The following is an 11,531-nucleotide window of genomic DNA, read 5'->3' on the forward strand; positions in this document are numbered from 1 at the left end:
CAGGGATGTTCATCAAGAACCTTGCAGAACACAGAAAAATCTTTAGTCCACTACTGAAGAAAGATGTTCCATTCATATGGAAGAAAGAACATCGGGAGGGTATGAAGAAGTTGAAGGGGATTTGCAAAAATCTCCCAAAACTTTCAATACCACAAGATGAGGATGACTTGGTCCTCTATACAGACGCAAGTGATTCATGGTGGGCAGCCGTGCTCACAAAGATCACCCCTTATGGAGAAGAACCTTGCAGATACTGTAGCGGTCTCTTCTCCGACAAAGAAGCTGTGCGATGGCACATTAACGAGAAAGAATTTTATGCAGTCAAAAAAGCGTTCAAAAAATGGCCGCTATTCTTACTCGCTAAGAAATTCGTTTTGAAAGTTGATAACACTAACGTTAAAGCTTTCTTAACAAAAAATATAGAATCTAAACCTGAAAAGGCTAGATTACTAAGATGGCAAGCAGAATGCCAATATTATGAATTTGATATTGTCATTTTGAAATCTGATGATATTGTTCTTGCAGATTTCCTAACAAGAGATGGAGCCAACTGAGGTTGACTCTATCATGGAGAACCAGAGGCAGCTCCTGGACAACCTGGAGATGCTACAACAAGAATGGCAAGAGTGCTTACTCCATGCCAAACAAGCGGGAATGATACAAACGGATGATGAATCCAAAGTGTCTAACCGTATACGAGAATGTATCAATAAGATGTTAAATCTTAATGATGCAACCCACAAGCCGCTCCTGCGCGGGATCATGGCTCCCATGATCGAAGCAGGCATTACCGTACAGGCCGGATTACCTGTAGCAGGGGATTCAAATACCCCTAGTACAAGTTCTGAGGCTAAGGTGTCAAAACCGGATCCTCAAGAAGAAAATGTTGCTAAGGCTTCACCACCCAAACCAACATGTCAACCCTCCACCTCTGGGGTAAAAGAGGGAGAGATCAGTCTTAGGCCATTGACAGGCAAATCTAAGATTGATACTAATATTATTGAAATTTCTCCTGTATGGCAGATTTATCAGTCCAGGTGGGAGAAAATCAATACCAGAAAGGGACTTAATCCGAGTTATTACCGGGTTGATGTTGCGGGAAAATATCCTCGCATCTGGATGACCACCGGAGCTAATCCTCAGGAGGTCAAAGAGTGGTATGAATTCGGGGCATTAGCCTCAGTTTATACTACATCGCCAGCATTCAGTGAAATCAAGGGTCTACCCAGGTGGATCCAAGAGACAGTCTATGATGCTTGGGCGAACAACCAGTCCCTTAACAGGGGAGACATTTTGGAGTTATATTTTCTCAGTGCAGCTCCAGAACCAGCAGGCAAAGGGAATCATGCCATTTCATTAAGCTTCAGAGACCTAACACGGAGGCCTTGAACCGAATTAAGGCACCCAATCATGAAGTTTCCATTGTCACAACTTTTACGGAGGATCAAATCTCTACAAGACGTGCATGGGGACTATGGGTCTGTCTCACAGAGATGGACAAAGTAAAATACCAATTCAAGTTCTCTCACAATGCAGGACTTGGATCTTTTCTGTTAAATTCTATGACAGGAAAAACAACAAGCTTCGCGGAGAAGGCCTTCGAAGAGAAAAGGCAGACTCTCTGGCACAACAAGGTGGCGGGAAGCAAAGAAACCCGGCGCAAGTTCTGCAACATGGCTCATTTGGGCCATTGGGTAGATCACATCTGCGCAGAGTGTCCCACGCAGAAAGAACCGGAGTTCGGCAAAGGCTTCTTTCCAAAGCCTAACAAGAAGAAATTCCGGTCTGACGAATATGAGGAGCACAAGACTCCACATGGACGAGCACCGCGGGCACCAAAAAAGTAAGGAGCCCGACAAAGAAAAGGGAGTCATGTGACTCAGGACAGGAGGACCACCCACTAAAAGAGAAACGACGAAAGTGGGTGGATAATAATGCAGGCCAACTACCCACTAACCAAAGTGGGTAATTCTATAGAAGCTCCACCCATCAAAAAAAGACAAAGGATGGTGGAAAAGTTGCAGGCTGGCCCCTCACAGCATTATCAACTGAATAATGGAGTATGGGACCAGAAAGTACCACTCACCGAAAATAAAGGCTGAGTGGAGGAAAAAGTAGCTGGACCTCACCAACCATTATCACAAAATGATAAAGGAAGGTTCAACTCCCATGTGAAGACACTAACTAGTGTCGACAATGATGGCCGACAAAAGAAGGTGGACGTCACAATCTGAATGAGCTGGCCATGAAGGAAGAATCCGAGGCCAACCACCAAGCAATTATAGAGGGTCTCAAACCTCTATATAAACGGAAGCTCTGGAGAGGAAGAGATCATCGAAAATTTCACAACCTTTTCACACACCACACTCTCTCTCTAGAAAATTATCTTTGTAATTTTAATTTCTGTTTTCAAAGTTTTTCAATTCTAGTTTTAGTTTCTTTTTATTTTATGTATACAAGTATCAGCTACCTATGAGTAGCTAAACAAGTTTGTCTCCTCCCTTAGGGAGATATTATGAAATAAATTAAATATTTTATAATTCCTCTATAAACGCTTTAATTTTGCCCAATTTTCCGATTTAGTAAAATTTATCTTTCATTTTTCAACAAAGTATTCAACGTCGGCACTTAGTGAAGGAAGAAGGTTGCAACCATCTCTTGCGAGTGCGTGGTTGGACGAAGCCTGGGGGCAGACGGTCCGTAAAACGCAACGAGAACTGACTCCTGAAGAAGACCAGTCGACGAAGGTATAATGTTGATCTATGTCTAAATTTATTTGAAGTGTTACGGAAGCATGTTGGGCCATATTTTGTTTAATTGCATGATTTTATGTTTGAATGGTTATTCTGTCTATATTGAAACTTTAGTGGGGTAGTTGTTTTTTTTGAAAAAATTTAAGGAGTTGATTTGTTATTAATGAAAAGAGGGTATTGGAAGAGTGCCATGTGTCACAATCCTAGCAACAATGGGCATTGCCCAAGGTGTAGGTAAGACACTTCCTTTCTTAACCCTTAGACTACGGTAACGGATATGCTAGGCGGACCGCATTGAGAACTTCCGTTCTGATATTGACACGTCACTTTTTTAACCCATTTTTCGGTTTACCCCATTTATGAGCCAAACCGGTTCTATTCTAAACCAATACAACCGGTCACTATAAATCCTGGTTTTGAATGTAAAATTTCCGGAAGGTTATTTTCATGTTTTTCGGAAGGTGTGCAAAATTTTGTGTTAACACGTACCTAAGAAAAAAATGAATAGCTATTCAGTGCTCAAATACTCTTATGTAAATACCCTTTTCCCATTAATTCTAAAGAGAGATCATCAATATCAACTTAAAATTTATTTTTAAAAATATTACTCCCTCCGCCCCACCTTCATAATCCCTTATTCCTTTTTTAGATGCCCCACAATATATTTCACTTTCTAAATTAAATTAGCATTAAATTTTTTTTTACCAAAGTAATCTTATTTAAATATAGTCAAACATAGAATAAATAAGGGCAAAAATAAATAATTACATATATTTTGTATTTTCCAAGTAATATTTGAATTTTCCAAGCACTATTTATTGTATTTTCTTAATATTTGTGAAAAAATGAAGTGGACTATGGAGGTGGGACGGAGGGAGTATCTCTCCATATAATACCAATAAAGTTAATTTCCAATAGTATCAATTTTAAGTCTATATATATAAACACACAATCACTTACATAAGTTATTTTCCCATCAAAACCAACTTACTAATTATAGAAATAACTTTTTTTATTTTTTTTATTAGTATTAATCTTGTCTATTTCATATTTTATGAATACTTTTTTTATTTTGTAATTTTTCATAATTGTCCCAATCAAAATATTAGTTAACTTTTTTATATTTTAAATATTTTATTGTATTTGTAAGTCATATGGATAAAATGAAAATAAAATTTTCTAAAAATATTTATAATATTATTAAAATATTGATATTGATATTGATAAGATTTATAATTAAAAATAGACTTTAAGATACTTATTTATTTATTCATTCTTGAATATTTAATCAACAAATGTAGAATATTTACAATTTATGATTAATCAATCATGATTGTGTATTAATTACAACCCCGACGTTTAATTATAATATAATCATAATACTATAATTTATTGCATTAGTTATCTTCAATCTCTCATACTTCCTTCGTCCCCCAAAATTATGCATGGTTGACTCTGACACGAGTTTTAATAAAAAATTATTTGTAGTAATGATAGTGGAGAAATGGTTTCACATTGAGGGTATTGTTAAGTAGATTATGTGTAAATGATGTAAGTTAAAATGATAAAATTGTAAGAATTATATGACGGGTAGGGTCCAAAAATATGGTATGCATGATTTTGGGAGACATACAAAAAATGAAAGGTATACATAATTTTGGGGGACATATGAAGTATATTTTATAGGTAATAGTTATAATACATATATAATTTCTTTTGAATATATGTAACAACATATTTTTGTATAAAACGATCACTTATGTTCAGTAAATATAAATCAAATATCTAATAAATGTAAGTATTTGAGATGTAACAAAATGTGGTGATAATAATGGTTGTGCATCTATTGATCCTCTTAAGGATATATTGTTTAAATCATAGGAAGTTCCAATAAAACACATTATTTTAAGTCTTAATAGGCGAATCTACCCACCCTTATAATCTATCTTACAAAACTACCTACTCATATAACATGTCTTATAAAACTACCCAAAAGTAAAAGTGATGGTGATAGACATGCATGATTTTTTGTAAAAGTTCTTACACAAGTACAATTGTGTAAGAGTTGTGTAAGATAGGTAGTTAAAATTGGTACAAATTCTGATAAAGAGGCCATAAATGCCAACTCATGTCACTTTCCTGTATTAATATATACTGTAGGTTTGAAAATTTTGAAAAAATTAGGGCACGTTTGTGTGTTAAAAACATTATTACGTAGGCCAAAAAATTCATGATTCTGTGTATTATGAAGGAAAGAATTTTTTTTAAGTGAATGACATAACTAGCCGCTAGAAATACTTAGCCGGCAGCACTAGCTGCGAAGCTTTTTGACCATCGGCTAATTGCGTCGGCTATGAATTTCTAGCGGCTAATTACGTCATTCGCTCTAAATTTTTTGTTTGTTCATTATACACATAATCATGATTTTTTAGCCTTCGTGACAATATTTTATTATAACATATGTACTGTAGGGACGTTTGTGTGTTAAAAATATTATTACGAAGACATAAAAATTTAATATTATGTTTATTATGAAGGAAATAATTTTTTTGTAGCGAATGACGTAATTAACTGCCAGAAATCCTTAGCCGGCGGCACTAGCCGTGCAGATTTTTTACCGGCAGCTAGTGCTGCCGGCTAAGGATTTCTTGCGGCTACTTACGCCATTCGCTCCAGAAATCCTAAGGTTTAATTAATGGGAATACATACCACATTGTATTCCAATTCAATTTGATGAAATTGCGATTCAATTTCAATATGAAATCTCCAATTCAATTTAATGAAATTTGGAATCAATTTCATCAAATTGGTCCATTGGATATTATATTTTTGAAATCTCGAGTTCGATTTGATGAAATGGAAATTCAATTTCATAGAATTGGAAAATCCCACTTATACTGACTTTCATCAATTCGGTACAGTTTTCGGTTATCGAATTCTTTAAAATTCTGTTAATCGGTAACTAATCAGTTAAAACCGATTAACCGAATCAATAATTAAAAAATTACATTTAATTTTTAAAAATTTAAAATTAAAATAAAGTAATAAAAAATAATTAAAAGTTTTTAATAAAGAATTTTTTGTTTTATAAAACATAAATGATGAGTTGGTGGAGTGGATAAAACTTTTTCTTTTCTTACTAAGGGCACATATTTGAATCCCTTGAGTAGGAACGACAATGCATTTTTTTTTTAAATTAAATTAATCGGAACTTGTGATTAACCGATTAACCATTCGGTTAATCAAAATTTTAATCGATTTGGTTAGCGGTTAGTGAAATCGCTCATATCTGGTTCCGGTTAATTGAAACATCGATTCGGTTATAATCGAACCAGGCCCATTGGCGGCCCTAATTTACATCATATGTCATTGTGGCACACACATAATTGCATCTCTTCTCGTTTAAAAAAAGAATATCTTCATTTCTATTTCTTACTTTTTGGACAAATAGAGCCTAAAAAAAATAACTTTGACTCTCGTATTTTATTATAAATTATTCGTTTATTAACATCTGTATCCAAGCCTTGTGGCCCATTAAACTAGAATGAAGGGTGAGTATATCAGTAATTTCATATAACGAAAAATATAATGAAAAATACTTATGTTCAACTTACACTTTTAACATTCAATAATTATATATGTATATTTTATACTCCCTTCGTCCCGCCATAAGTCAGACACTTCTTTTGGGCCCGAGATTTAAGAAGTTAATGTTTAAGTGTTTAGGTATGTTTTTAATTTTGTGCTTAAGTAGATATTTAAGTAATTAGTGATTTTGAATTAAATTTAAGTAAAATAAATAAAATAACTAATGATATTTAAAACAAATGATTTACCATCTTTATTAATCAATTCTTTTTTTAAAAAATTAATTCCAAAGTCAAGGTTGTGCTAATTGCCTCCTTAACTTATACTCCCTCCGTCCCAATAATGAAGTCCCCTTTCTTTTGGGCACGGGTATTTAGAAGAGTTAAAGTAGATGTAAAAACAATAGGGACCACATAATTAGTGTTTTAATTAGTATTATTTTATTTCTTAATTAACACCCACACAAAACACTCAATCGCTAAATCGCTAAGGAGAGAGCCGCCTCCTCCGGCAACTCCGCCGCCAGCCTCCCTCTGAAATCCGGCAGCCGCAGCGGTTAGCAAGGCCAACACAACAAGCTTCGATTTCTGGCAGCCGCAGCGGTTAGCAAAGCCGGCAATCGCCTCCCCCTTTCTCCTAACCTTCATCTCTCTAAATCACACTGAAACTCTAGATCTCTAAATCTGCCCCTCAAGCTTCGATTTCCGGCGTCCGCACTGACGCTCCTCAAGCTTCGATTCACCTCTCTCCCGAAGCTTCGATTCACGCTCCTCAAGCTTCGATTCACGCTCCTCCGCCCCTCAAGCTTCGATTCACCTCTCTCCCCCGACTGACGCTCACACATCAACACCAACTGCACAACCCAACACAACAAGCCAACACAACAACACCAATCTCCGCGAACCGCCGCTGCTGTGCTCGATTTCCGGCGAGGCAGCAGGAGCTCCACCTTCGTCGCTCCATCTGGTCGGATTTGAAGGTTTCTGGAATTGGGGAAGGAAAACGGGCGGCGGTCGTAGGGGAAGGAAGGCCGGTGGCGTGAGGGAAGGAAGGCCGGCGGCGAGCCTTGTTTCAGAGAGAAAAGGCGAGAAGAGAGAGAGAGGGGAAAGGAGGGAGGCGGTGAAATTGGGGGTTGGGTGGAGACCCTCGCCGCTGCTGAGGGGCCGGCGAGTCGCCGCCCTTATTCCTGCTGAGAGGCGGTGGAGGCGGCGAGGCGGTGGAAGGTGGAGACGGCGAGGCGGTGAAAGAAGAAGAGGAGAGAGGGGGGAGATGACTGATTTGAGAGAGAAGAGAGAAGTGAGGAGAGAGAGAGAGGCAGGTGGGTTGGTTTGTGAGAGGAGAGAGAGACATAATTAAATCTATTAATTGTATGCTAATTAATGCCAAAAAAGGAAAGGGGACTTGAATATTGGGACGGCCCAAAAAGGAATACGGGACTTGAATATTGGGACGGAGGGAGTATTAAGGGAAAATAAGAGCAAATTTATTTTTTCTAATTAAACTCTTAATTCCCCTTGTTTTGTTGAAAAATAGAGATGAGTCACTTTCATGGGACGATATAAAAAAGAATACGACTCACTTTCGGTGGGACGAAAAGAGTATTTAGTAAAATTGTACTAAAATGCAAGACTATAAAATAAATAATTTATGCAATAAAATATCAAGTTAGAAAAATATATTTACGAGATAAATTAAAATAATTATAATTGACAAACATACTTTGATAAGTAGATGGATAGTAATATAGTCAAATGTTATTGTATATTCTAAATTATCCGTGCATGATAAAAAAATACTCATGTTTCATTTTTTGGATTAATTGAACTACAATATAATTAGACTGCGTTCTCTTTGGTTGTAAATTTATCATGAGAAAATGAGAGATAATCAAAATTTTACCCTTTAAATCCCTCATTTCCTACTTGACCCATACTCATTCCTCATTTACACTACAAATGAGGGATAATATTATCCCTCCAAAAATGGTGTGATAATATTATCCCTCATTTGTAATGTAAATGAGGAATGAGTATGGGTCAAGTAGGAAATACAAGAGAAGAAAGGAAGGATTTAAAGGGTCAAGTAGGAAATACAAGAGAAGAAATGAAGGATTTAAAGGGTGAAATTTTATTTATCCTTCATTTTCTCATGATAAATTTACAACCGAAGAGAACGCACCCTTAAAGTACTAAAATTTAGTTTTTCGAATTTTCGGTTGGTTTATATTTTAGAATTTAAAATACTCTTCATCGTACATATGAGAATTTAAAAAAAATTAAAGTACATCAAAAACAAATGGTGGCTATATGGATTACATATTTACATGTTCTACAAAAATACAAATGCTAAAAACATTCCATTAAATACGTGTTCTTACAACAGCCGCACACATATCTCGATAACAAAAAAGAAACAGCCCTTCAAAAATTTGCCTTAAAAATACCAGAAAATGTTGTCAACTTGTCAACCGGTTGTATTGGTTTAGAATAGAACCGGTTTGGCTCATAAATGGGGTAAACCGAAAAATGGGTTTAAAAAGTGACGTGTCAAAATCAGAACGGAAGTGCTCAATGCGGTCCGCCTAGCATATCCGTTACCTTAGACTACGTTACAGACTAGCCGAATAATTTTATCTTAGACTACGTTACAGACTAGCCGAATAATTTTTTACTACTATACAACAATATCTCATCATACAAAAGCAGAGCATTTCATTTGTCGTAAAAAGTCAAGCGAATTAATGATGGAAAAGTTAAAAATAAAATAATGTTGAAAGTTAACTAACTTGGTGGTTCACTAACTAACTACTAAAATTGACTTTCACTTCTACTGAGTTTCTTTCTTGTTTCATCTATTTATCGGAGATAATTATTTTATCTTAACATAATCTATTCATTAATTGTAGAAAAAACAAACAAACATAATCATATCTACTCATTTTTTGAAAGAAAACAATAGAATTCTAGGATGAAAAATTCGACAACATGTAAGCAAATGATTCTCTCGTAGAGGATAGCAAAAATCCCTTTGTATAGTTGGGCAAAAACATATTGACTTTGAAATATATGAAGAAATCAAAGATGCAGTCGGCAGAGATTGCTTGTGTTGTGGGATAGCAAACATCTGATTCACCAAATGAAAAAATCATTGACCTTTTCGAGCTTTTGACAATGTGTCACCGTCCATTGCATGACTCCAACGGCTGCTTCTTTAAATAAACGTAATTATTGGAATTAAATAACAGAAGCGCTGACATTCCAAACTAACAGGAAAATCCTTGCCATACTATAAATAGGCCTTCATAGTTAAGCCTTATATACCGCTCAAACACATTGAAAAGCAAGTTGAATATTAGTCCATTTTATAATACTCAAAGTTTAAATTCTTGGCTGTGTTATCAATGGCGATTCCGGTGATTGATTTCTCGAAGACGGAAGGAGAGGAGAGGGCCAAGACGCTGGCTGAGATTGCTCATTGCTGTCAAGAGTGGGGATTCTTTCAGGTCACTATATATATTAGTCCATTTACTTTGGAATTAATTAGCACTTGTAAATAATATAATGTTGAATGATTAAACATGGTAAGATTTGATGTTTGTGACTCGGAGGAGCTCCTGGAGAGGGTGAAGAAGGTGGCGTCGGAATGCTACAAGGTGGAGAGGGAGGCCGGTTTCGAGGAGTCGGAAGTGGTGAAGAAGTTGAAGGAGAAGCAGAGTGATGAGAGGATTGAAGATTTTGATTGGGAAGATGTGTTCTTGCTGACTGATCACAATGCTCAAGAATGGCCCTCCAAAACTGCTGGCTTCAAGTAAGAAAATGTTTCTATCTGTTGGTGATGTGATGAGATGAAATGTTTATGAATGGAGGTTTAATTAACAGGGAGACCATGGAAGAGTACAGAAGCGAACTGAAGAAACTGGCGATGAGAGTGATGGAAGCAATGGATGAGAACTTGGGCCTCCCAAAAGGGTACATGAAGAGGGCATTCAACGGCGGAGAAGAAGAAGAAGAAGCCTTTTTCGGGACGAAGGTGAGCCACTACCCACCGTGCCCGGAGCCGGAGAGGGTGGCGGGGCTGCGGGCCCACACGGATGCGGGTGGGGTGATACTGCTGTTCCAAGATGATGAGGTGGAGTCCCTCCAAATCTTGAAAGATGGAGAGTGGGTGGATGTGCAGCCTCTCAGAAACGCCATAGTCATCAACACAGGTGATCAGGTGGAGGTGCTCAGCAACGGCAGGTACAAGAGCGTCTGGCACCGCATTCTCGCCACACCACACGGCAACAGAGGGTCCATTGCCTCCTTCTACAATCCCTCCACCACGGCCACCATTCAGCCGGCCCCTCAGCTGCTCGTCGAGGAGGTCCACCCAGAGTATCCCAGCTTTGTGTTTGGAGACTACATGTCTGTTTATGCTGATCAGAAGTTTCTGCCTAAAGAGCCCAGGTTCCGAGCTGTCAAGGCACTGTAAATTAGGATTCTTATAATGGGACTCTTACTACATCTGTAGTAGGTTGTGTGATTTTATGCTTCTTGTTTGTTTTTCAGTAAAGAAGTGGTTTGATCATGGCTATATTGCCATTCTTATGCATCAAATGCTAGGATATATGTTGTTTAAGTATGTATCCGGTTTGAAAATCAATGTATATATGAAACTCCAATACAATGGAAATAATTTTGTGTTTGTGTAGATTTAGAAGCAATACAAGGTATGTTGTAAATCTAAAATCCTGATGAACTAGTAGTTGTCCAAGTAGGTGCAGAGGCCTGAGTTGTAGATGTGGTATGGGTATAATAGTTGGAGGGCATTTGCAGAAGGTGGTGGGCGGTGAGAGGCAGACGAGGGATGTCGATGTCGCCTTCGAGCATCCTCAAGGCATCCTGAATGGTGGGCCTAAGCGCGACCATGACATGCGCGCATGAAAGAGTTACACCCGGCGCACCAATTAGATTGGTCATTTTTATTTATATGTAAATTCAATCTCATTGGAATTTATATTAATAAAGGCATTTACTTATCTAATGTATTTGTTTTTAATAACTTATGCGATTTAGATGAAGTCCTTAGACCATAAAGAGTTATAAGATATGATCACGCATAAGATGGTGATTATGAAATATGTCTTTAAAGCTTTGGTCTTAAAATAGTTCCGAGTGAAATAACTATTCAAGAAAAGGATATTGAATTGTT

General features: G+C 37.1%; 1 protein-coding gene across 1 annotated transcript; it reads left to right on the top strand.

Moving 5' to 3' along the window:
* The first annotated feature begins 9,671 nt into the window (after nucleotides 1-9,671).
* Nucleotides 9,672-11,030, top strand: LOC131011661 (1-aminocyclopropane-1-carboxylate oxidase 5-like). The gene is made up of 3 exons (XM_057939440.1): nucleotides 9,672-9,847; nucleotides 9,929-10,148; nucleotides 10,220-11,030. The coding sequence occupies exons 1-3, from the start codon at nucleotides 9,742-9,744 to the stop codon at nucleotides 10,809-10,811; spliced, it is 918 nt and encodes a 305-aa protein (XP_057795423.1). The 5' UTR covers nucleotides 9,672-9,741; the 3' UTR covers nucleotides 10,812-11,030.
* The last annotated feature ends 501 nt before the right edge of the window (nucleotides 11,031-11,531 follow it).

The sequence above is a fragment of the Salvia miltiorrhiza genome, chromosome 2, assembly GCF_028751815.1.
Source record: "Salvia miltiorrhiza cultivar Shanhuang (shh) chromosome 2, IMPLAD_Smil_shh, whole genome shotgun sequence".
Lineage (NCBI taxonomy): Eukaryota > Viridiplantae > Streptophyta > Magnoliopsida > Lamiales > Lamiaceae > Salvia > Salvia miltiorrhiza.

Excerpts from the sequence above, each read along its gene's own strand:
- LOC131011661 (XM_057939440.1), top strand. The coding sequence starts at position 9,742 with ATGGCGATTCCGGTGATTGATTTCTCGAAGACGGAAGGAGAGGAGAGG. Across the intron at positions 9,848-9,928 it reads GTGGGGATTCTTTCAGGTCA|TTGATGTTTGTGACTCGGAG; the intron begins CTATATATATTA and ends ACATGGTAAGAT. Across the intron at positions 10,149-10,219 it reads TCCAAAACTGCTGGCTTCAA|GGAGACCATGGAAGAGTACA; the intron begins GTAAGAAAATGT and ends TTTAATTAACAG.